The sequence below is a fragment of the Fusarium oxysporum genome, chromosome III (assembly GCF_013085055.1).
Source record: "Fusarium oxysporum Fo47 chromosome III, complete sequence".
Lineage (NCBI taxonomy): Eukaryota > Fungi > Ascomycota > Sordariomycetes > Hypocreales > Nectriaceae > Fusarium > Fusarium oxysporum.
This window is the reverse complement of record NC_072842.1, coordinates 4,355,096-4,376,809: the sequence shown is the minus strand read 5'-3', so window position 1 is coordinate 4,376,809 and position 21,714 is coordinate 4,355,096. Positions and strand designations below refer to the sequence as shown.

The window sequence follows — 21,714 nt, the reverse complement described above, 5'->3', positions numbered from 1 at the left end:
TCTAGACCCAGCTACTTGGTCGAAAAAGGAAATCACCGGACTTAAGCAGGGGGAAGAGAAGTGCTGTTGGTTTGGAAATGTGACAAATTGTGAGGAAGCGAGAAGACAAGATTGATAGAGTTGTTCATGAAGAGAAAGAAGACAGTAAATAAGATGCTGAAGGCAGTATTATTGTCGCCAATCTATGAGTATGAATGTCATCCTGTCAATCGGAAACATTGATAACCTGTGAGGATCATATCGTCTGGGGATCAACGTTAACGCAAGGGTCAGCAGCCTTACAGCAAAAGACCACCATGTTCCTGCACTAGCACTAGCCAGGGGGTTCCATCCTCACCCATCCACAACCGAGTCAACGTGGTCTTGGCAGTTCATCCCAAATTGTACGCCGTCCACATGCCAGTCCAGTCCACTACCTACTACGCCTCTTTTCAATAATGGCGCCTCCATCGTTAAAAACATGACGCTTAGCCTCTCTCTCTCTCCCTTCTTCCCCCCTCAACCCCCATCAGTCACTCTTTTGAACACTCTTGACCGTTTGAGTCAAGAAGTACCATGCCCATGATGGCTAATTCACTCTTTACTTTTTTCCTTCTCACATTCCTTTCATTCTTTGTTTCCGCTCAAGACGATGCTAACCCCGGTGATGTGAACCCCGTCCCTCCCGTCGGGGAGATCAAGACCGAAGACCCCATCTCGAGTCCTCTCACCGAGGGATGTCCTCAGCCTTGTAGCATCGCGGGCAACGACCCTGCCAACTGGACGCAGCTTCACAGCCTGGAGGAACTCGCGGGCTGTACCCTCCCTATGCTGTTTGCGCTCAATGTTGAGAACGATTACAGCGAGAGCGCGACTTTGTATACCTGCGTTACCGAGACGGAGTCGACTTCTACAAAGCGGGATGAGGTCACAAAGGTTCAGGCTAGAGCGGCGGAGAGCTCTGTTTCTCTGGCTAGTAACTGCGGTGCTGAGAAAGCTACCGTAAAGACTACCTCGTCTTTTGGAAAGGCTGTTCTTCGATCTGGTAACAACGTCGCTGCCGCCGCTGGCCTTCTTGCCGAGTATCTTGACAACGGTGCCACATGCGGTACTACCATTCTCTTCGCCAAGTCTGGCTCTTCCATCGCTGGTGTTTACGTCGGCGGTGAAGTCCAAAAGGGCAGTGCCTCCAACATTCTTCGTCAATCTACTGCTCGTCTTCAAAAGGGCGTTCAGGCATTCCAGGTCTGCAATGCTAATGACAAGACTGCTGAGACTATCGGTCTTTACGCAGCTGATAATGTGAACGGTGTTGAAGCTGTTCAGAACGCTGTGAGGACTTGGTCTCATGGTCAGTGTGTCAGCATCGCTCAAGCTACCAAGGAGTCTGTCAACCTTGGTGTTCTCACTACCACCACCGTCAAGGCTCGCGATGTTGAGCTCCGCTCTCGTTTCGCTGGTGTCGAGTCCCTTCTTGCACCCCGCGCTGATTGTAAAGCCATTCAAGTCGTCTCAGGTGACTCTTGTGCTTCGCTCGCTAAGAAGTGCAAGGTTACTACCGCCAACTTCAACAAGTACAACCCCGCGAAGAACTTTTGCTCCACCCTTGCTCCTAAGCAGTGGGTTTGCTGCTCTGCTGGTACTCTTCCCGACAAGACGCCTCAGCCTAGCAAGGATGGTACATGTTTCATTTACAAGATCAAGTCTGGCGATGGCTGCTACTCCCTCGGCCAGAACTTCGGTATCACTCAAAAGTTCATTGAGGATGTCAACAAGAACACTTGGGGTTTCGCTGGCTGCAACCGTCTTCAGCTCGGTCAGCCTATCTGTCTCAGCAAGGGCAAGAACCCCATGCCTCTAGCTATCGCCGGCGCTGTCTGCGGTCCTCAAAAGCCTGGATCGAAGAAGCCCTCCAGTGCCAAGACAGGCTGGGACCTCGCCAACATGAACCCCTGCCCTCTCAACGCTTGCTGTTCCGGCTATGGTTTCTGCGGTATCACCTCTGAGTTCTGCACCAACACTACCGCCAAGGGTGGTGCCCCCGGTACAAGCCAGCCCAACACTCCCGGCTGCATCGGAAACTGCGGTACCAAGATCGTCGGCAACACCAAGAAGCCCGCCAAGTTCCTCAACGTAGGTTACTTCCAGGGATACAACCTCGGCCGACCCTGCTTGAACATGGACGTCACCAAACTTTCCGAGGTCACTACTCCCTACACTCACATCCACTTTGCCTTTGCCGGTCTCAAGTCTGACTTCTCCGTCCTTCTTCAACCCGATGTTCGTGCGCAGTTCCTCAAGTTCAAGGAAGTCAAGGGCAGCTGGAAGAAGATCATCTCCTTTGGCGGCTGGGCTGGCTCAACTGATGCGTCAACATACCAGCTCTACCGTGATGCTATCAAGCCTGCGAACCGTGACAAGTTTGCTTACAACATCATGACTGTTCTGAACAACCATAAGCTCGATGGTGTTGATTTTGATTGGGAGTATCCTGGTTCTGCTGGTTCTGACGGTTCTTCTACCGATACTGCCAACTACGTTGCGTTCCTCCAGGTTATGAGGAACAAGATTGGAAAGAGTGGAAAGACTATGTCTGTTGCTCTTCCTGCTGCGTATTGGTATCTTAAGCCTTTCCCTGTTACCAAGATTGCGCCTCTTGTTGATTACATGGTCTACATGACCTACGATCTCCACGGTCAATGGGGTATGTCTCCTTCCTTGACTCTCAATAATAATTCATACTAATGTCTTATAGATTATGGCAACAAGTTCATCAGCTCTGGCTGCCCCAACGGAAACTGTCTCCGCTCCCACGTCAACAAGACCGAGACCCTCGACTCCCTCGCAATGATCACCAAAGCCGGCGTCGACCCCGCCAAGATCGTCATCGGCATCTCCAGCTACGGCCGCAGCTTCCGCATGAAAGACCCCAAGTGCACTGGCCCAACATGCCAATTCACCGGCAGCTTCAGCGTCTCCGAAGCTGAGCCTGGTGTTTGCACCGGCGAAGCCGGATACCTCTCCGACGCGGAGATCCGCCTCATCGCGTACGATGCTAAGCAAGGCAAGAAGGGCGTTACGGCCAAGACGTGGTATGATAAGGACTCGGACTCGGATATCATGACGTTTGGAACGAAGGGCAAGGGTATGACTGATTGGGTTGCGTATATGGGGCCTACGACGAAGCAGAAGCGTACGGATTGGGCCAAGAGCTTGAACTTTGGTGGTGTTGTTGATTGGGCCATTGATCTGGAGACCTGGTTCTCCGCCAAGCCTTAGATAGTTCTTTTCTAATGTTCCCGTTGCCACGGACTATATATACTAATAGCTCATGAATTTAATGAACTAAGACTGTGGTGCTTTGGCGTCTTCCTCGTATTGTTTCCATCGATATTCCCTCTCAATTCCTTTCCGTCGCTGCGCCGTATCACATAATTTTTCGTTCCCGCATTCACACTCTGCACCCTTGCGGAGCCAGCGATAGGTAAGACTCCATCGAAGCTGTCGTAGCCGCACTGTTCCATCGGGAAGAGTATCTGTCTTGCGAGATTTGATGCCATGCGTCCAGTGCAATCGTGAATCACCGCTCATCTGCATCATACTCCTCGGTAACAAGTCAACCTCGATCTTCTCGCCTGTTTCCTTGTTTGCGAATTGCATGAATAGTGGTGAGCCGAGGGATAGTGAGTAGAGTTGATCAAAGGGCCCGTGAGTATCGACATGAGGCGGTATTCCTGTTCCTGGGGCGTATTGCTGAAGACAGACTTGATCTGGTGGACGGCCTTCCGTTGTGGGAAGTAAAGGGACTAGCCATTCTGGAAAAGGCTTGAAGGGTGTTTCTTCGTCGATGCCGAATGTTTTGTAGCTGAATGTGTAGCCGTAGTGAAGTGATAGTCGTCCTGGTCGAGTTGGCCATTCTAGCTCATTCTCAAAAATGTGAATGAGTTTTTGTTCATGCTCTGGTGTGATGAAGTCCTGTTGCATGAAAATTCCTGAAGGCTTCATTGGTAATTCCTCCATTTTGAGTGCTATAACTTGGTGTATTTCATATCTGAGTTGTGATGAGTGAGATAATTCAAGGTCTGTATCCTCGTACGAGATGAGTCCACGCGACATTCTGAGTTTTCATATCACGTGATGCCTTCACGCAAATCCTCATTGACAAACAGTAAAAATGCGGAAACCATCATAAGCATATTTCCACAACGTCAAGCAGCTCAAGATCCTGGATATATCCTACTTAAGTGCCTCCTGAATCCTCCGTGCTTTTGCTCTCATTAAATCGTTGCACCGACTCCCGAACCTTGATAGTGAGCTCCTCGCAACTCTTAAATGACTTCTCCCGTTAAATCTTCGTCCAACCGATGGCTAACTTCGCCATGCGCGACATGGAGTGTTTCTTGATCTTTAGCAATAGGGTCGTGAAGATTGTGCTCTGAAAGGGTTGTGTTGTTAGCAGCCAAGATCGTCATGGCTGCTTGTGTCGCAAGAGTAGAGCTCCCGGATATTGTTAGATATAGAACAGTAGGATTGAATGTATAGGTCATCTTACCAACGGAATGCCATGCCGCGGTTATCAAAAGTGGCTAATATGTCTGAGCACTTCCGTGCAGCCGTGACTAAATCAGACCAATTCGATGCTAGCAAAGGAGTATCTGTATCGTCTTCTTTGCGAGCTTTACCGAAGCTTAATAATCGGTCCACCCACTATTTATTGCGTAGAGCCGCTTGCAGAATAGAGAAGATACAGTGGTAGTACGTCACACGTAGTTGTTTGAAGTATCTCAGCTGGACTGGGCCGAAACCTGGGAGTGTATCTCCCCGATAAGACTCAGGAATTGACTTAACCCATTTTCCCAGCATCTCGTCCAAACGATCAGCCACTATCTCTCGCTGATCAAGTTGCGTCAAGAATTGTTGCAATTTATAGACCTCTCGGATCATGTTCTCATGATCGAGATATTCTTTTGTCTGCTGGGCGTAGCAACATGAGGTGCTCAGCCTAGATCTTGTACCCCGCTTCCAAAGTGTAAGCAAAAGGATGCTCGCGCGAAGGCATGGTTCGATAAGATAAAAGCTGCAAAGGGACAATCTTGAGTGAAGAGTAATAGAAAAGCGAAATCGCATTTTTCTCGCCAGGCCCCAAACCCTGTTTCGAAATGTATGGTGAAACCTAAAGTTGGCCTTATTTCGGCCATTGGGCCCAGTGATGCAGTGTCTTAGTACTATTGGTCAGCGTAGTGCCATGAATATCTGAAAGCTGACACTGCTTCTTTCATCTCTCCATGACGTCCAAAGCTAACTGGGTGATAGTGCTTGTGAAGTCCCAGATCCTTAATGACGAGCTATATAACATTCTTCTCTATCCTAGTCCCTTTATTCGATCAATAAGCGAAAAAACCCCGCTGGTTGTATGAACAATGGCTGACATTGACGAGGCTATCAAATATGTCAAGAAAGCGATCGGTGCCAATCCAACAAACGTCGAACATTTAAAACAGCTGGGAAACCTTCTCAACGACAGATATGTCAACACTGGCATGCTTGTGGATCTGGAAGCATCCATTCTTGCGACGAAGCGAGCTATCGATGCGATAACAAACGACGACGTCGAACTGGCAGACTGCTTAAACACCCTCAGTTACCGGCTCCAAGATAGATTCATGGTGACAGAGAACAACGCAGACCTTGAAGAGGCGATACAAATCTCACGAAAGGCGATCGAGTCAACGAGTTCAGGGAACGCCAAATACCTGAGCAATCTCGCCGCATCGCTGAAGACCAGGTTCTCTGCCACTGGGGACCTAAAGGACATGGAAGATGGTATTGTCCTGGCAAAACAGGCCGTTTCTGTAACGGCAAGCGATGACCCGGAATTACCTAAGTGGCTAAATAATCTTGGAAATCACCTCAGCAACAGACACTTAGTTACAGGTTCCTTGAGAGACCTCGAAGAAGCAATCAACGTGAGCAGACGTGCAACTGCCACAACGTCTGACACAAATATGCGAGCTCTCTTTTTGAACAACCTATCGGCAAAATTAGATCTCAAGGCCGAGGTCACTGGTAACTCTCACACATACGAAGAAGCGATCGAACTGGCAAAGGAGGCCATTGCTCTGACGCCGAAAAGCCATCCAGATCAGGCGAAGTGGTTAGGTAATCTCGCAACCCATCTAATGGAAAGATTCGACAGGTCGTGGGACTTAAAAGACTTGCAAGATGCCATCAATGCTGCAAGTAAAGCTGCTGATCTGACACCGAATGGACCTACGAAAGCCCTGTATCTCGACGCGGTCGCAGATGGCTTGAATCGAAAGTATGATAAGATGGGTCTATTGGCAGATCTCGAAGAAGCCATTCGAATGACTGAGATGGCTCTTGAAATGCTTCCAAGTCATCATTCAAAAAGGCCACAAATCATTTCTACCCTTGCGGATCTTTTCAGCAACAGGTACTTGAGAAAGGAGGTGATACAAGACCTCGATAGAGCCATAGAGCTATCCAGAGAGGCTGCTGATGCAAAATCTGATAATCACCCCTACAAAGCGATATATCTCGACAGACTCGCAATGCAACTGAATCTCAGATCCTCAATATCTCGCACGGATCCTCATCTTTGGAAAGATTTGGAAGAGTCGATACAACTGGAGAGAAGAGCGATTGCCATCACAGCGAACAACCGCCCGACTTGGTCTTTCAAGAATAATCTACAGGCTATGCTTGTTATAAAGTACGGCATGACAAAAGACCAAGCAATACTCGATGAGTGTACTCGACTACAAAAAGAAGCGCTTGACGAAGTCCCAGAAGGTCATCAGTACCGCGCAGAAATGCTCACCAGCCTGGGCTATCATCTTAGAGATAGCGCAAAGGAAAGCTCAAGTCTTGAAAAAGCCTCTAAGTGTTTTCTCGAGGCGCTGCAAAACACAAATGCTCCTGCAATAAGCCGCGTAAGAGCTGGCTCCGCACTACTGCAGTGCTGTCCTGATAAACAAGAAGCCTACCAGGCGGCGCAAGTCATCATGGGCCTTCTGCCTCAACTGATAACGAGATCACATGAGACCTCGGATAAACAACATGCTGCGGGCTCGAGAGCTGGTATGACGTGTAGTGCAGCTGCCGCAGTTTTGCAAGCAGACAGGCCGGTCTTAGAGGCGTTGCAGGTACTTGAGCTTGGGCGCGGTGTGCTCGCAAAGTATAGTGAGGAGATGTTGCTGGGTCCTTTGCAGTTGGGTCAGCTTTCACCTGAACAAGCGGAGGCTTACGTTCACCTTCGCGACGAATTGAAGTTTTCGAATACTCCAAGCCAAGGAAAGTCTTTCCTGGGTCATGTTGCTCAGCTCAACAAGCGTTACGACATGGCAACAGAGCTAGAGGAATTGATCGTTGAGATCCGAAAGCTACCTGGGTTCGAAGACCTCTGGACCGCCCCGACAGAGGCAGAAACACTTGAGGCTGCTGAGCGCGGTCCAATCGTCGTCATCAATGTCAGTCGTGCTCGATGCGATGCGCTCCTCATCGAGAAACATCAAATGCGATCTTTGGCCCTTCCCAATATTACAAATGACCTCTATCAATTTGCTCGTACCGGCGACTTTGGTAGCTCAAAGGTTCTAGAATGGATGTGGGATAATATCACCCAGCCAGTATTGGATGCTCTTGGTTATTCTCAAGCTCCTGAAGAGGATGCATGGCCTCATGTTTGGTGGATACCTACGGCCTTGTTGACTCTTTTCCCGCTACACGCTGCAGGATATCACCGCAACGAGTCTTATGAAACTGCCCTTGATAGAGTAGTCTCTTCTTACGCCTCTTCTATCAGGGCCATCATACGTGGTCGCCAGAAAGACCTTTCATCATCGTTCTCTACCACAGCTGTACCGAGAGCGTTGCTTGTAGGCATGCAACAAACTCCAGAAAGTGGAACTTTGCCCTTTGCAAACAAGGAAATAGACATTGTACAGAAGCTATGTCAATCAGCCGGCCTAGAGACCGTTCGGTCGAGACCACGAAAAGAAGAGGTATCCGAGCATCTATTAGACTGCAAAATATTCCACTTTGCAGGCCATGGCTACACCGATGAAAACGACCCTTCCAACAGCCATCTACGCTTAGAAGACTGGAAAGACGACCCGTTTTGCGTTGCTGACCTACAGCGAATGAATCTTCGCGAGCACGCGCCGTTTCTCGCATATCTCTCTGCCTGTGGTACCGGACAGATGAAACGGTATAACCTGGTCGACGAGAGTATCCATTTGATCAGCGCATACCAACTAGCTGGCTTTCGTCACGTCATCGGTACGCTGTGGAAGGTAAGTGATCAATGCTGTGTGGATGTAGCTAAAACTACGTATGAGAGCATGAGGGGCTCAGGCCTGAGTGATGAAGGTGTGAGTTGGGGGTTGCATCGGGCTTCTAGGGAGTTGCGTGATAACTGGGTCAAGGAGCAGAAACAGGGGAGAAGCTCGTTGACAAGGGGAGGCACATTCATGAGGAATCGCAACGGTAATGTTGTGACGGAGGAGAAATATTTCAAGGATGAGGATGGGAGGGATATCGTGAGTGTAGAAGAGGAACCTGAAGTTGGCGAACGGCTACAGTGGGCCCCTTATGTTCATTTTGGTGTATAAAGATAACAATACCAGTCTCGGATAATTCTAGGTCTTTTAATGGCACAATGCACTATGATAAGAACAGCCTCTTGTCTGAGGTTCCGTGATGTAATACTCATTGGCTCCATGTTGAAAACGAGACGTGCATCGTTGATCTTCGTTACCCCGCTTTGAAGTGTAGACACCGACATTATGAAAGGGCAACATGTAACGACTCAGCCCAATGAATTTTCAAGGCTGTGCGAAAATGCTTGGAAAATTTGTGATTTGGTAGAACTAGTCATAGTACATAAAACCAGCCATGTCCCTTTTATCGTCCGTTGTCAAATTACTCTAACATTATCATCACATACCGCTCGTCATGATTACCCCATCATACCGAAACTTCGTCGAGTATCGTGCTCGAGCGAACCCATGCGTTTCTCGTCTTTCAAATTACCTTCAACACGAATGTGTTGGTGAAAGCAAAGTTACATATCTTGACTACACCAATCAGTCCTTGGAACCAAGACGCATTGATGTACCCGAGGACGAGATTTCTCAGCTTTTAAACATGTCACCGTCGGTTTCGACGCGATTTGTCTTTGTTGAGAATATTTCGCCCGGTCTCATGATACTCCTTGGAGAGAAGCTAGATATCGATCCTTTGTTCTTTGCGGACTATATTCATGCTGCTTTCGCGAATCTAGAAAAAACATCACCGCCTCCATCACTCGCAACCCTCCCGTCATCCATAGCAACAAGAGATCATATTCATCTTCACTGCCAGAAGGTTATTGCTCTCGAGGGAACGGACGATGAGCTGAAGAAAGCTCCATATGATTTGAAAACAAGGTCAAATGTTCCGCGTCATGTCCGACGGTTGGTCACTCTTCCTGGTAGACGGCTGGCCCTAGTGCAAACGTGCTGTTCTTTCATCATCAAGAGCATTGGAGATATGAATATTTGTAAGCATTCATCTTGGAAGCGATTTTGATTATTTAACCATAATAGGCCTATTCCTCGTGGATCCTCCTGCCACGTCTGTTGTTCATTCACTTGGTACAGATCACACATCAATGTACCAAGCCAGTATTTCGCATGGTAGCTTTGAAGACTTCCGAGCACCAGAGCCCTATTCCACTTTCAAGAGATCTCCTTCTGGTGATACCTGGAATAAGGCATCAATGATGGAAAGCATCATACACTACCTCCAGGCTTGTCCACCGCCGGGATTAGACTTGACCTCTCCGAGCGTACTAAGCATTGGTTACTACCCCATCTATATTACTTTGTCCGAATGGAACATCTATAACTTCCTGATAAGTCGGTGTTCTAAGCACTACCAGTACTCGGATCAGCTCAAAGCAGGCCGTTTGCACGATGAAGTCCTGTTGGATCTCCAGCTCTGGAAAAGGCGCAACAGGAACAGCCACCGGAAACTCAACATCCTAAGGGACGTTATCAGCTCTCATATACTACCAAGCGACGATGCTGCAGTTTGGAATACCGTCCTTAACGACGTTAACTATCTTCGTGACCAGCTCCACGACTATAGTCAATCTCTTGAGCAGATGGTTATGGTAGCGACGTCACTCATTCAGCTACTTGACTCCCGACGTTCGATCTTAGAGGCTATAAACACAAAGCGCCTGACTTTCTTGGCGCTTGTCTTCTTGCCCTTTGCCTGGGTCTTGAGCCTTTTCAGCATGTCTGATGGCTACTCACCTGGCCACGATCTCTTCTGGGTCTATTTTGCTACTGCTTTGCCGGTACTCGCTGTTGTACTCTTACTGTCAGCACTTCCCTATGGCAAGATTGCGATAGCTACCAAGTCATATAAGGCACGAGTCAGAAACCATGGAATGAGAGTTCTAGGAGAACCAGTCTAAGATACCTTATCCAGGTCATGTACAAGCAGATGGCGACAAGAAGGCTTTTCGTATTTTATGGTTCATATTCCATATCTAGTCGAGAACTAACGATCTGTTCCCGAGCATCAGCTCAAGTTGTCTTGAGGTCCTAACCAGAAGTAGTTGCACCTGATGTAGGCAAAGTCCACCGGTGTTACATCTTCCAGGTCTGCAAACATGAGGTTGTTGAGCTGGCAATCCTTACTCAGGGTGGTTTTGTTCGGGTTAGCAATATACGAATAGCATCCTATAGTAATATTCTAGTTCCTAAATACTGGGATCATAAACAGCTAACGGTATCTAGGGACTATTCTGCACGGTGCATCATCTTGTCTTGGATCTAACGATCATAACCTCCTATCGAAACTTCCTCAAAATCTGCAGAGCGTCTCGACGCCATATATCCCAATTGCTCTGCGTTTGAAGATGCTTAGGGTAAAGGTCTGGAAACTCATCATATCTAGACATCAACTCGGAACGTTTGTCCGGCTGCTTCTTCCAGTCACCTCTGAAGGCCAAACGACACTGGGATGAACAGCCATGGAAACAGCCATCGCGGTACAAGAGGCGCTCGATACATCTCCAAGTCTCTCGATAGTCCGTTTTATTCTCAGTTGCTTTGAACCAGGTCGTACAGAATGCAGGGTGGTGCTCTCCTTTGATTCCGACATGAATAAGTATATGGCAAAACATGAGGACATCCATGTGTTCCAGTCGTGCATCTTCCAGATTTGAAAGTTGTGAAAAATGATTGACTATCCCTTGCGCCTTGCTTTCTTGATCCCCAGTGACCCTGCTCTCTTGTTGTAATGATGTGCCATATTGACACAGTAGCTGAAGGAATTCTGTATTACAAGCAAGCATAACAGAGCAGTAAAGAGGCCAATGTGGCATTGGAGGAGGGAAATATTGAAGCAACTCCCCGAAGTCTATCTTTGGTGAATATTCCGCGTACATCCCAGATATACACTCCATAACGAAGGGTTGCGTAACTGCCACTATGACCTCTCGTTCTAGTAGGACTCGGAGAAATGACGGATCTGGGGAGAGTAAAGATGGGAGAACTGCCAACTGAGAGGACCCAGTGATCTTACAATGTTCGATGCTCCGAAAATTAATACCCAGTCCCTCCAGCGATTGTAGATAGACGCTCAGGGTGTCAGAACGTTGGGTCTCTATCAAACGACAACAATCTGCCACAAAAGTAGGATAAAAGTCCGAGAAATCCACGTCGTTAGTTCTTCTTCTCCTGAAAGAGCCGCCATGGTCCTCGACCATGCGTAAAAAGCCTCTAAAACTCTGCTCATCGCTAGAACCTAGGTACCAAGCGAGGGCTGCCGCAATATCTGCTGGGCGGGGAACTACGACTTGTATCATGGCTTCAATGTGGTTGAGACGTCTGCTGCTATAGACTAACTGGAAGATTGTAATCCGATGCTTAGAAAGGACACTAGCGGCAACGTGTTCAAGAAGCCATGAAAGGTATTCGGCATCGTCTGAGCTCAACGCAGCCTCGACCATGATGAGTACATCATCAGGGTGCCATCCATCTCCGTAGTTCATATAACGCACAAGATGATTTAGGAAATTGCGGTCAAGCCGTAGAAATGCAGATTGCACCAAGGAGTCGCGTGGAGGTTCTTCGGTATTGAGTCCTTCAAGCAAATGCTTTATATCAGCGAACTCTTCGCAACGCCAACAGATAAGTTTCCAAGTGAAGACCTCTAATGGTAATTGGACATCCAGACAGTCTTTAGCAAAGAACTCCGAGGTTGGGATCTTGTCGTGACAGCCTTTCTTTACTAGACCATTAACGATGTTCCTTAGTTGCAACGCAAGCTGATCGGATCGAGCTGGGCAATCAATGTCATAGCCAGGCAGCAAAAGAGACATAAAATATGGACTCGGCCAATTGGCTAGCACACAAGCAGAATGAACCATCGATGCGCTCAAGGATGTTGGATAAAACGCTGACGCAAAAAGATGGAACCCCCAAACTATCGCCTTCAGGGCACTGGAGTCTAAAAGAAGTCAATAATTGAGTAAAAGTGGCGGATGAACAACCTTCCTTGGTCATTCAGGAGTCGAACCGAGCTTCCCAATTTGTTTATGCGATGCATCAACATGTGCAATACGTTGTCATAGGTCGTTGAGTAGGATAAACGAGCATCATCTGGATCAACTGAAGAAGATAAATTAGATTTCAGTCTTTCTTTCTTAGGGAGTCACACTACTTACCTTTCAGCTTGCAGATATCCCGTCCGACAAAGCTTTGCAGGATGACGTTGAGATAGATGCCTTGTTGCGGCACCTCTAACATGAGAAAACATTCTTGAGGAGCGGTCTCAGTATTCTCAGTGTTTGTCGCGTTCTCAGCTGTACTGTGGGTTTCCACGAAACTATCAATGTGATCAGACAAGAGTAGGTTAATTAGAGTGCTCTCTTATACCACTGAAACAAAACTTCACCGTCTGAAGTTTGCCAGCTAGGTCTATCGCGGTTGATGTTAAGCTGCCGGCGGGGCGCAATGGTGCTTGAGGGAGGCGCTTGAAGCCATATGTTTATTGTATAGTCCGCGACGTCGCGTAGTTGAAAGTCGAAAACAGGGAAGGTTTCTAAGCTTGTCTTCGCGATCTGAGATGGTGAGCCTAAGTACTAACACAGGGTGAAATCTACTCTACCTGACTGAGATTTCGGATGTCGTCATTTCGTCTGTCATTAGACGCACCTAAATGGGTGCGTTGTGGGTGTATTGAGACTATGTCGGTCAGTATCCAGCATGCCTTGAGCAGGTTGATATAGGCATGAACTTCATTCCCAGATCCTTGGGCCAGGTGGTTGATTTGGGACCGAGCCTATCAGTTTTGAGCGTTAGACGGCCAGTTCTTGTAATCATCAGCTTATCTGGTACCTTTAACAACCACCATTTGCCTGCCTGAAGCCAGTCATCGATTCCAATGGACGCCCAAGGCCCGTTACCAGTCTCTGCACTTCGCAAGAATGCCGCGCTAATTTCTGCTCGAATGTCCTCACCTAACGATCCATTCAAAATAGGTGTGTCATACGAACGTCGGTCACCGGTCATGACGTTCCGAAGCTCTTCTAACTTGATGTCCGTTTGTGTTTGCTGTTTCTCAATCCGTTCCAGGGACGAACTTGCTTGTCAGCAGCTATGTACAAGATGGAACTTAGACTTACTTTTGAGCACCCTGCAAAAGAAGGGTCAGTTGTAAGTTATGGGACATGAACTAGAGAATGTCAGTGCTTGATATCATTCGATTGTACCCAGATCCCAACCTTCGCGCGGAGCTCGTTGATGTTAGAAACCTCCAATGCGTACTTGATTCGGTTCCATTGAATGCGAAAAGAACGCCTCGAACCTTCTGAGCTGTCTCCCGTGCCGAGTTCCGCATATTTATCTGCCAGCCGATCCATTTTCTGAAGCGTCTCTTTGGCTTGACCCACGATTTTGCAGGTGTATTCCAGTCGTCTCTCTCCTGCCCGTTTTATCCACTCTTCCCTATCTTCTACTTCCTCATTGAGCAATTTCACTGTATTTGATAAATTTCCTAGTTCTTGAATCAAAGCGCGGAGCTCCTCCGGTGCATCGCGCGACACTTTGTATACTCGAGTGTAGATCTTCCAGCATAGCTCCCCGACGGCAATGAAATCGCCAACGCCGAAGCCGAATGACATGGCGTGGCAGGATGAAGGGATAATTAGAATTGAGATTCACGGCTAAGGGGGAATACAGAATGTATGAGTTTGGAAGGAATACCGACAGATAGGTAGGAAGCTTGATGTTTGACGGTTGACTTTGTAAAAGGTGTCTCGTCTGTTTGTATTTGAGATTAGTTCCGGGCTACTGACCAAGTCGTTTCTTGCAAGTGATTGGTAGTCAGATATCGTATCAGGCTGTGCAGTCACATCTGCCAGTTGGCAGTTGGCAGTTGGCAATTGGTCTATGAGTAAATTGCGCCTCACTGAAATCACAATGAGAACTCCACAATTGTGCCTGCGTTTCTATCCCGCACCTGAATGGGCGCTTAGTTAACCACAGGATTGGCCCAAGTATTGCTCAGTGACATCTTGCTACAATGGACGATATCTATTCTCAGCCTTCTCAACACAATTCTGAACAACTTCATTCAAGTCGTGCTGATGAAAGTAAGAGGGTGTGAGCATCGGAGAGGAAGCTGAAGTGGTAGAGCAGCTGCAGTGAACATCTTGTGTTAATTTCGGAGTATGATAGCTGTTATATCCCTTAAAGTAGATAATGACCAACATTGCTGCTTCATGTATGCGAGATTCTCTATAGCTAGCTCAGAAGTACACACATTGCCCTTACTAGTACTCGACAATAGATTATCTTCTTGAGATCATAATACTCATACTGGGTAATTTCAGAATTCAATTAAATGACTAAATGCGTCAATCCGTCCAGAGGCCCAATTAGAGAACTAGTTATCCTTGCATTTAATATCTTCCAAGAAGTGGTGTGTCAGTTGCCCGATTATGCTCTTTCCCTCTTTGGCTTAACTGTTTCGACTATCTTTGACCTGTATGTAGAGTGGTTGAAATGTGCAACACCTCAACCGTCCATATTTTCCAGTCGTTATGGCGCCATTATCCCCGTAAGCTGAAATCTCAAGTCGTAAATCTAATAGCCCGTCACTTATATCAGTCTCTTCATTTATAGAAAGCAGTAAACTCCGTAATCCAACATTCGTTATACGATTGAGGTGGCCGATACTCTGCGGTAGAACTTTTCTTCGTACTACAATCTCCCCAAGCCAATCTTTGTCGAATAATATACTCGGTAGTGACTCAAAGAGATTGAGGGAAATGCTGTAACTATATCATCAAATAGCTACGACTTTCAGAAGCGTGCCAGCGTCCACATGTGGTTTGGATGATCTCTCGTGGCTGGCTGAGATTGCATTCTAATCGTTGCTGAAGCCTTCCTTACGTGCCTCTCCGAAATTTACATTTCAGGACAGAAACATTGGCACGACGACTGAGGTTCAGCGTTCTCAACCGGATGGAGATGGCTTGAAGACTTGGGCGGTCAAACTCCTCTGGATTTATAAACCTTCGTAGGCGCTCTGAGTAAATCAATCCAGCTCAATATAGCCACGCATGTATTAATTTACAACAATATTGCTTTATTATAACATTTCAAACTCTCAACATGCCTGGAATACCAGAGAAAACCGCCACTTCATTTCCAACGCGAACGGGTTTTGAAGGGGTTCTTGAGACCTCTGCCTTATCAACTTGAATATGCTGTAAGACCCCACGTTTCTCAAAATCCTTGAACACTTCACCCCGCCCACCCTCTGACTGCTCAGCACCCGGGTAGCTCTGTGGAACTTGGAGAAATCGTCTGTGAGCGAGTCCGTCACAATCCGACTGCGCGGGGCTGGATCCGTAGAGAGCCTTGGGCCAGAAGGTGACCACAGAGTGAAGACTTCACTGGGAAAGTTCAACCCTCCTGGCCACTACAAAGATCAGCTGCCAATGTCTTCCACTTTGGTCTCTCCACTTACGTACGAAAGCCATCTGTAAACTCTTGGCTACTTCAATGGCCCTGATGAGTTCATCGGCACTGGCTGGCTTGTAAATGAGGATATAGTCGTAACCGCTGGCCATAGCCTATACGATTGGACATACATGGGTGGGTTCTTGAAGTATGTCAAATGTTATTTCGGATACGAGGGCACGAGATCGCCAGGCTTGTACCAGTATGGTGTTAAAGCCGCTGCTCCAGCCGAATAACTTAAGGCCGAATCCTTTGTTCATGATGTCAGTTTTGTAAGTCAATCCCGGAAGGTCCAAACACATGGCGGCTCAATTAACTTGCTAGTTTCGACTCAATGAGAAAGTCACCGATATAATGCCAATTCCTACTCAGTTACTCCGCCTACTGCAACAGCTCATTCCGGCGTTGTCAGGTATCCCGGAGATCTAGACTTTGGAGAACATCTGTACGAACACTGGGCCACAGTTAACATTGATCTTGCGAGAACTGGGACTCTGTTGTCGTACCGGAGTGACACATCTGGAGGTAAGATAGATGGTTCCCCAGAACTGATTATCATAGGCCAAAATGGCGCCCCAGTCCTTCGAAAGCGGGACGATGGTCGACTTGAAGCAGGTCAGTTAATTTCCAGCAACTAGTTCTCTTGTATGTTTCGTCTAACGGGACCTCTTAGTCGGAGTTCATGTCGGTGGTGGATATCCCAATGTCGGATCTGTTATTGGGCCGTATGGGAACAGTTTCGAGGAGTTCATTCTTGCCCTAGATGGCAAGGATGATGTAATCAAGTCACCAACTGTCACGATTGCTCAGACAAAGGGACTTGCTCCTGGTTTCCAACTACTGTCTTTCCAGCCGCAATCTACCCATACGAACCCATCTGATTCAACTGCCGATGTTCTGGGTGGGGATAAGGGCTGCTTTGACGAAACAAGCGGCCTGGACCGCCTTTTAGGGAATTCTATACTCAGGTCTGACAATGGAAAGGCAACTGGGAAACGTAAGGCAGAGGGTCGCTTACTACCTGGCCGGAAAACCTCAAGTTGACCGAGGCCGGAGACCCCCTGCCGCCGGTTGACTTTGACAAAGCGTTCAAAAACGCGAAGGATCTAGACGATGTCAGGACAACATTCCTCATCAACTTTACAGAGCCTCTAGAAGGAAAGGCTCTAGAAGTCCAACGAAAGCTAATGTCGTCTATCAAGACGTGGCAAGCATGGGCAACTATAAACTGCGAGGCTAAGGTCCAGCAGCAGGTTGATGCTGGGGCATTGCCATCAGATTCCAAGGGTCAGAATGCCAGAAGTAGCTACAGAGCCAAGGTTTTTGACTTTCTTTTCAACCGCAGTACATGGTAAGAATCACTATATGCTGTATGAAGGACCCACTCTTAACCGACTACAGGTTTCCGAAGACATTCGACGAAGCTATTCATTAGAGAATAGAGACTAGAGCGCCCTCATTTCACTGCGAAATTCTAACCAATGTCCTTGAAGGATATGTCATTCCAACATCGGTTTTTGCAAACCTGGAAAAGCTGATTAGGCAAATTGCAGAAGGAATAAAGCTTTCTGGCGAAAGTAGTCGAGAACAACAGCAGTACTGGGTTATGTTCACTAGGTCTGAGTACGAGGAAATCACCCAGACCGTCCAAGCTGGTAAGCTCCCTTCTGAGAAGAATGTACTCCCCGTCATCGTCGCTAACATACGTAGTAATCCGGGTTATTTCCTTCAAAGTCACTCAAGACGCCAAACACTATGCGTCACGCAAGGGGTCCTATGACGAGGTCTCTTTCAATTTCAATTTCCATCAGTATCAGGCAGAGTTTGTCGAAGCAATTTTTGATGGCGTTAAAGACAAGATGGACAAAAGGCAGATCGAACAGGGTGAAGAGCTTCTTGAGAATCGCATCACGGACGTAGTCGTTCCAACCAAATAGACCTCTCCCGTCCTGGGTGATATACCAAAAGGAGTGATCAGAGGCTCGGCTGGTGACGTTCAGCATGGCACTGACGATTGGACTTGCAGTCCAATTAATTCAAAATGATTAGAGGGGTGAACACTGGGCATTCTTTGTTGTCTGTCAACAATTTCATCTGCTATTTAGGTATTGCTACTTGAGTTTCATTGCAGCCTCTACCGTCCCTGTTCGCTCTGGAAAGGCTACTGCGGTGGTTTGAACTTGCTATCACCCTTCTCAACGCAAGCCCTGACAACTTCATCCAAGTCCTCTTCCGGCAGCCCAAGTAGCTTATTATGAAGTTTGTCTTGAGTTTTCAGCTTCTGGCCCGCTGGTGAGAAGATGAACGAATAGTAAGCCTGCACAAGTCCCATAATATTACCAGATCTCCCCATCGCCTTGCCATTCTCAATTCGATCAGCACTGCTCTCATACTTGATCTCCCAGTTTGCGTCTGTCGTGTTCGTGACGCGCTGGATGCTTCTCAAGATATCCTTCTGACTGACATAAAAGCTCGAGAGATAGACAGGCTTGTTTTGAAACTGAGAAAGACTTGGCGACATGTCGTTTCCATTATCTGGGAGCTCTTTGAGACTAGCAATGGCAGCAGCGGCACGACCAAACTGAGCCAAAGTGCTAGTGTTGATTTTTGCTTCACCCTCGTCGAACAGAGTAACATTGCAGTTATCTATGTCAAAGCCCATGAACGACTCTCCAGAGGGAAGGCTGTAGTCAAACCAGACGCCTCCGACGAGCAGGATCCAGGAACTGACACCGACGCGCTCGATTTCCTTGAGCAGATTGATTGGAGGTGCAGCGGGGAAGAAATCATCAACAGAACCTTGGTTTTCGATGACTACGTTTGCGGCGTAGATGTTGGGGATGATATAACGGATCCCTGCTTTTCCAGCTGCACGAACGATGCGATGATGGACTTCTGGGTCGACATTAACAGCGAGGGTAATGATGAGGAGTTGTTGACCTTTCAGAGCTAATGCGATAGATTCTTCATCTTCATAATCGATGGGGACAGTCTTTATGTTATCTGGAAGCTTGGAAGTACTGCCGATCCGAGTCAGGGCCGTGATGGTATGTTTTCCAGTCTTAAGAAGTTGCTCGGTTATCTGGGCGCCTTGTCGGCCACCGGCCTACTTAACGTCAGAGGAACAAGCAGGCAAGTGATAAATGGAACATACTCCGACAATTGCAACTCTTTCGATGCGGTTAGAGAAGCCTTCAGGCTGATCTTTTGCAAATCGTTGCGTGGACATGGCTAGGTTTGGGGAATGAATGAAAGTTGTTCTGAGGCTTTGGTGTTGTAAAGGATGAATGTTCGTTAATTTGAGAGTGAGTCAAGAACTATTGTAGAGGGACAGGACATCTTATGTATAGTAACAGAGAACCCAGAATAAATGGATATTCGCAATGTTAAATCCGAACTTCGGCCGAATGTGCTTGGAGTTTAGTCTCTATGACTGTCTTTTGGCCGGGTTCACGGACGAATGACATCAAAGGCAGCGTAGATTACAAATAAGCGAATCCTTCCAATATCAATCTAGAAAATGATTATGCAAATATACCAGTCATCCTACTAATCCTCGGAGCAACAGCCTTCCTCTCTTACCTCAATGATTCTTGCCGCACAGATGCTCAGCAAGTCTCAGTGAAAGAGCCGCCAAAGTCAATGAGGGATTGGCCTCAGGACTAACAGGCAGAACCGAAAGATCACAAACCCAAAGATTATCCAGGCCCTTGACCTTGAGGTTCGAGTCCACAACACCGGGTCCCATCGGTCCATCCATTCTCATCGTTCCGCACTCATGAGAAAACACTCCAAATCCCAAATGCTGCGGTCTGAGTCCAGGATCAGGACACACTCCTGGGTCGGCATACGTAGCTTGATTAGGCTTCAGCCCGACAAACGCATCACGAACACGACGAATGATATCTTCCATAGCGCATTGAACTTCATGCTTGATCGGTGGTCGACGAATATCCAGCACAGGATCCAAGCCTGGAAGACTGAGCACAGAATTCTCATCATCGAGTTTCCCAACAAACTCAAATAATACACAGATAGTGTCGAAGTTCTCCTTCTCATCAGCCGCATCCTTAGTAGGACTCATGAGGGTCCCATCACGACGATAGAAATGCGTCGTGTTGAGCGTCGCAGAACTTCCAGCGAGGAAGAAATTCGCGTTGATTGTCACTGTGACGAGACATTCTTCGCCACCGACTCTGAGGTGGGTTTTCAGATTAAGAGGCTTTTCGGTGACGTTGTCGGATTTCTGCTTGGCGAAGCGCACGTAGCAGACGTTATGGTCGATGAGTCCTTTGCCTACCAAAGGGTTGAGGTGGTTGAGACCACTGTTGAGGGCGATGGAGGCGGTGCCGATTGTTCCGGCGGAGAGGATGACTTTGGCTCTGCCGACGTCGAGCTCTTTGATGGTGTTGGTGGCTTTGTCTCTGATCTTGAGAGCATTGACTGTTTTGTTGCTACGCCTTCGTCGTCAGGTGGTAGCTTAAGTCTATGAGAGGATGTACTTACAATGTGTTGCTGGCAGCATGTTGAACAGCGATGACCTCTGTGTTGAGGAGAACAGATAGATACTGATCGTTGGCGTACATGCGATTGATGATGCTCAAGGTAGTGCTGTATGCACCTTGAGCGAACTTGTATGGTGCAGGGGCGTTGAATTGCGCTGCGATAGGCATCAGACTGAACTTTGAACCGGATAGAGCATTGTTCAACATCTCACTTGCGTCACCAATCTCTGAAGCGCTAACTTCATGCTTGCCGTCACCCTCTGGGTAAACGACATCGCCAGGCTGCGAGTCAGTGAGGTATCTAAACGCTTTCCTGTATCCTTGGATCTCATCACCCTTGAGGTAATCAACGACATCAGTAGGGAAGAAAATCCCAAGCGTCTCGTCACCAATCTCTGGGATCCAAGTGCCCCAGAGATTAGATCGTCCCCCGACACAATACACTGGACCGCCGACATAACTATCAGAGCGGTCGGTGCATTGGACTTTGGCTTTCACAGCGTCATATACGCGCTCGTTACCCTCAGGGGAGTTGCTTGCGCCGCGGTTGAAGTAAGGACGAGAAGTATTGAGAACGTGGGTTGAGAAAATGACGCTGCCGCGCTCGATCAGCAAGACTTTGTATTGTTGGGATACAAGCTGTTCAGCTAAAGGGCCTCCGCCGAAACCACTTCCTACAATAATGTAATCATAAGAGTTAAGTTTCGCAAGAAGACAGACGACGTCTGTATCAAGATGGAGGAGATGATCCATCGTGAAAGGTTGACCAATGGCAATGACTTGAGACGAAGGTTTTTTGAGATTGGATGAGAGAAAGAGATGAGAGAGGACCCGGGGGTATTATAGATGCACACCATGTAAGACAGAATTGAGGGGGATATACCGATCTGGAGCTAACGAATGTGATATTGAGGTGATGAGTGCCTAGCATCAATCACATCCTTAATAGGAGATGTCAGCAAGCCACTTTCGGCCCAATTCAGCTGAAGTAGATCAACAATGGAACCTCAATATGCATGCAGAGACAGCTGAAGTCAGATCAATAGTTCGGTCAGTGGTGAGAAGTAATTGGATTGACGCAGATGCAGTATTCAGGGAATGCAACCAATGCCTTGTACAGACACTCAATCATATGAGGTTGAACTATTGATTGGACTCGGCAGATGAGTTTGAGGCCACCT

At 47.6% G+C, this 21,714-nt stretch overlaps 7 protein-coding genes across 7 annotated transcripts; 4 read left to right on the top strand and 3 right to left on the bottom strand.

Moving 5' to 3' along the window:
• The first annotated feature begins 495 nt into the window (after positions 1-495).
• On the top strand, positions 496-3,291 carry FOBCDRAFT_26038 (glycoside hydrolase superfamily). The gene is made up of 2 exons (XM_031177604.3): positions 496-2,683; positions 2,735-3,291. Exons 1-2 carry the CDS (start codon positions 556-558, stop codon positions 3,256-3,258), a joined length of 2,652 nt encoding a protein of 883 aa, XP_031048737.2. The 5' UTR covers positions 496-555; the 3' UTR covers positions 3,259-3,291.
• On the bottom strand, positions 3,292-4,045 carry FOBCDRAFT_26034 (uncharacterized protein). Its single transcript, XM_054703941.2, has one exon. It carries the CDS (start codon positions 3,997-3,999, stop codon positions 3,325-3,327), a length of 675 nt encoding a protein of 224 aa, XP_054559916.1. The 5' UTR covers positions 4,000-4,045; the 3' UTR covers positions 3,292-3,324.
• Positions 4,046-5,399: 1,354 nt separating this feature from the next.
• FOBCDRAFT_199226 (CHAT domain-containing protein) lies at positions 5,400-8,691 on the top strand (the record flags this gene model as incomplete). The annotated part of the gene is made up of 3 exons (XM_059608939.1): positions 5,400-8,280; positions 8,323-8,540; positions 8,680-8,691. The coding sequence occupies 3 exons, from the start codon at positions 5,400-5,402 to the stop codon at positions 8,689-8,691; spliced, it is 3,111 nt and encodes a 1,036-aa protein (XP_059466995.1).
• Positions 8,692-8,955: 264 nt separating this feature from the next.
• Positions 8,956-10,465, top strand: FOBCDRAFT_199225 (uncharacterized protein; the record flags this gene model as incomplete). The annotated part of the gene is made up of 2 exons (XM_031177601.3): positions 8,956-9,541; positions 9,588-10,465. 2 exons carry the CDS (start codon positions 8,956-8,958, stop codon positions 10,463-10,465), a joined length of 1,464 nt encoding a protein of 487 aa, XP_031048734.3.
• Positions 10,466-10,843: 378 nt separating this feature from the next.
• On the bottom strand, positions 10,844-14,182 carry FOBCDRAFT_129788 (uncharacterized protein; the record flags this gene model as incomplete). Its single annotated transcript, XM_059607856.1, has 5 exons — positions 10,844-12,507; positions 12,725-12,928; positions 13,364-13,641; positions 13,685-13,695; positions 13,772-14,182. The coding sequence occupies 5 exons, from the start codon at positions 14,180-14,182 to the stop codon at positions 10,844-10,846; spliced, it is 2,568 nt and encodes an 855-aa protein (XP_059464527.1).
• A 2,107-nt stretch (positions 14,183-16,289) lies between these two features.
• On the top strand, positions 16,290-17,965 carry FOBCDRAFT_271632 (uncharacterized protein; the record flags this gene model as incomplete). The annotated part of the gene is made up of 7 exons (XM_054703939.1): positions 16,290-16,300; positions 16,372-16,553; positions 16,590-16,643; positions 16,702-17,025; positions 17,085-17,372; positions 17,522-17,683; positions 17,739-17,965. The coding sequence occupies 7 exons, from the start codon at positions 16,290-16,292 to the stop codon at positions 17,963-17,965; spliced, it is 1,248 nt and encodes a 415-aa protein (XP_054559914.1).
• A 157-nt stretch (positions 17,966-18,122) lies between these two features.
• Positions 18,123-21,286, bottom strand: FOBCDRAFT_179459 (uncharacterized protein; the record flags this gene model as incomplete). The annotated part of the gene is made up of 4 exons (XM_059608551.1): positions 18,123-19,134; positions 19,183-19,294; positions 19,631-20,482; positions 20,535-21,286. 4 exons carry the CDS (start codon positions 21,284-21,286, stop codon positions 18,190-18,192), a joined length of 2,661 nt encoding a protein of 886 aa, XP_059464526.1. The 3' UTR covers positions 18,123-18,189.
• Between the last annotated feature and the right edge of the window lie 428 nt (positions 21,287-21,714).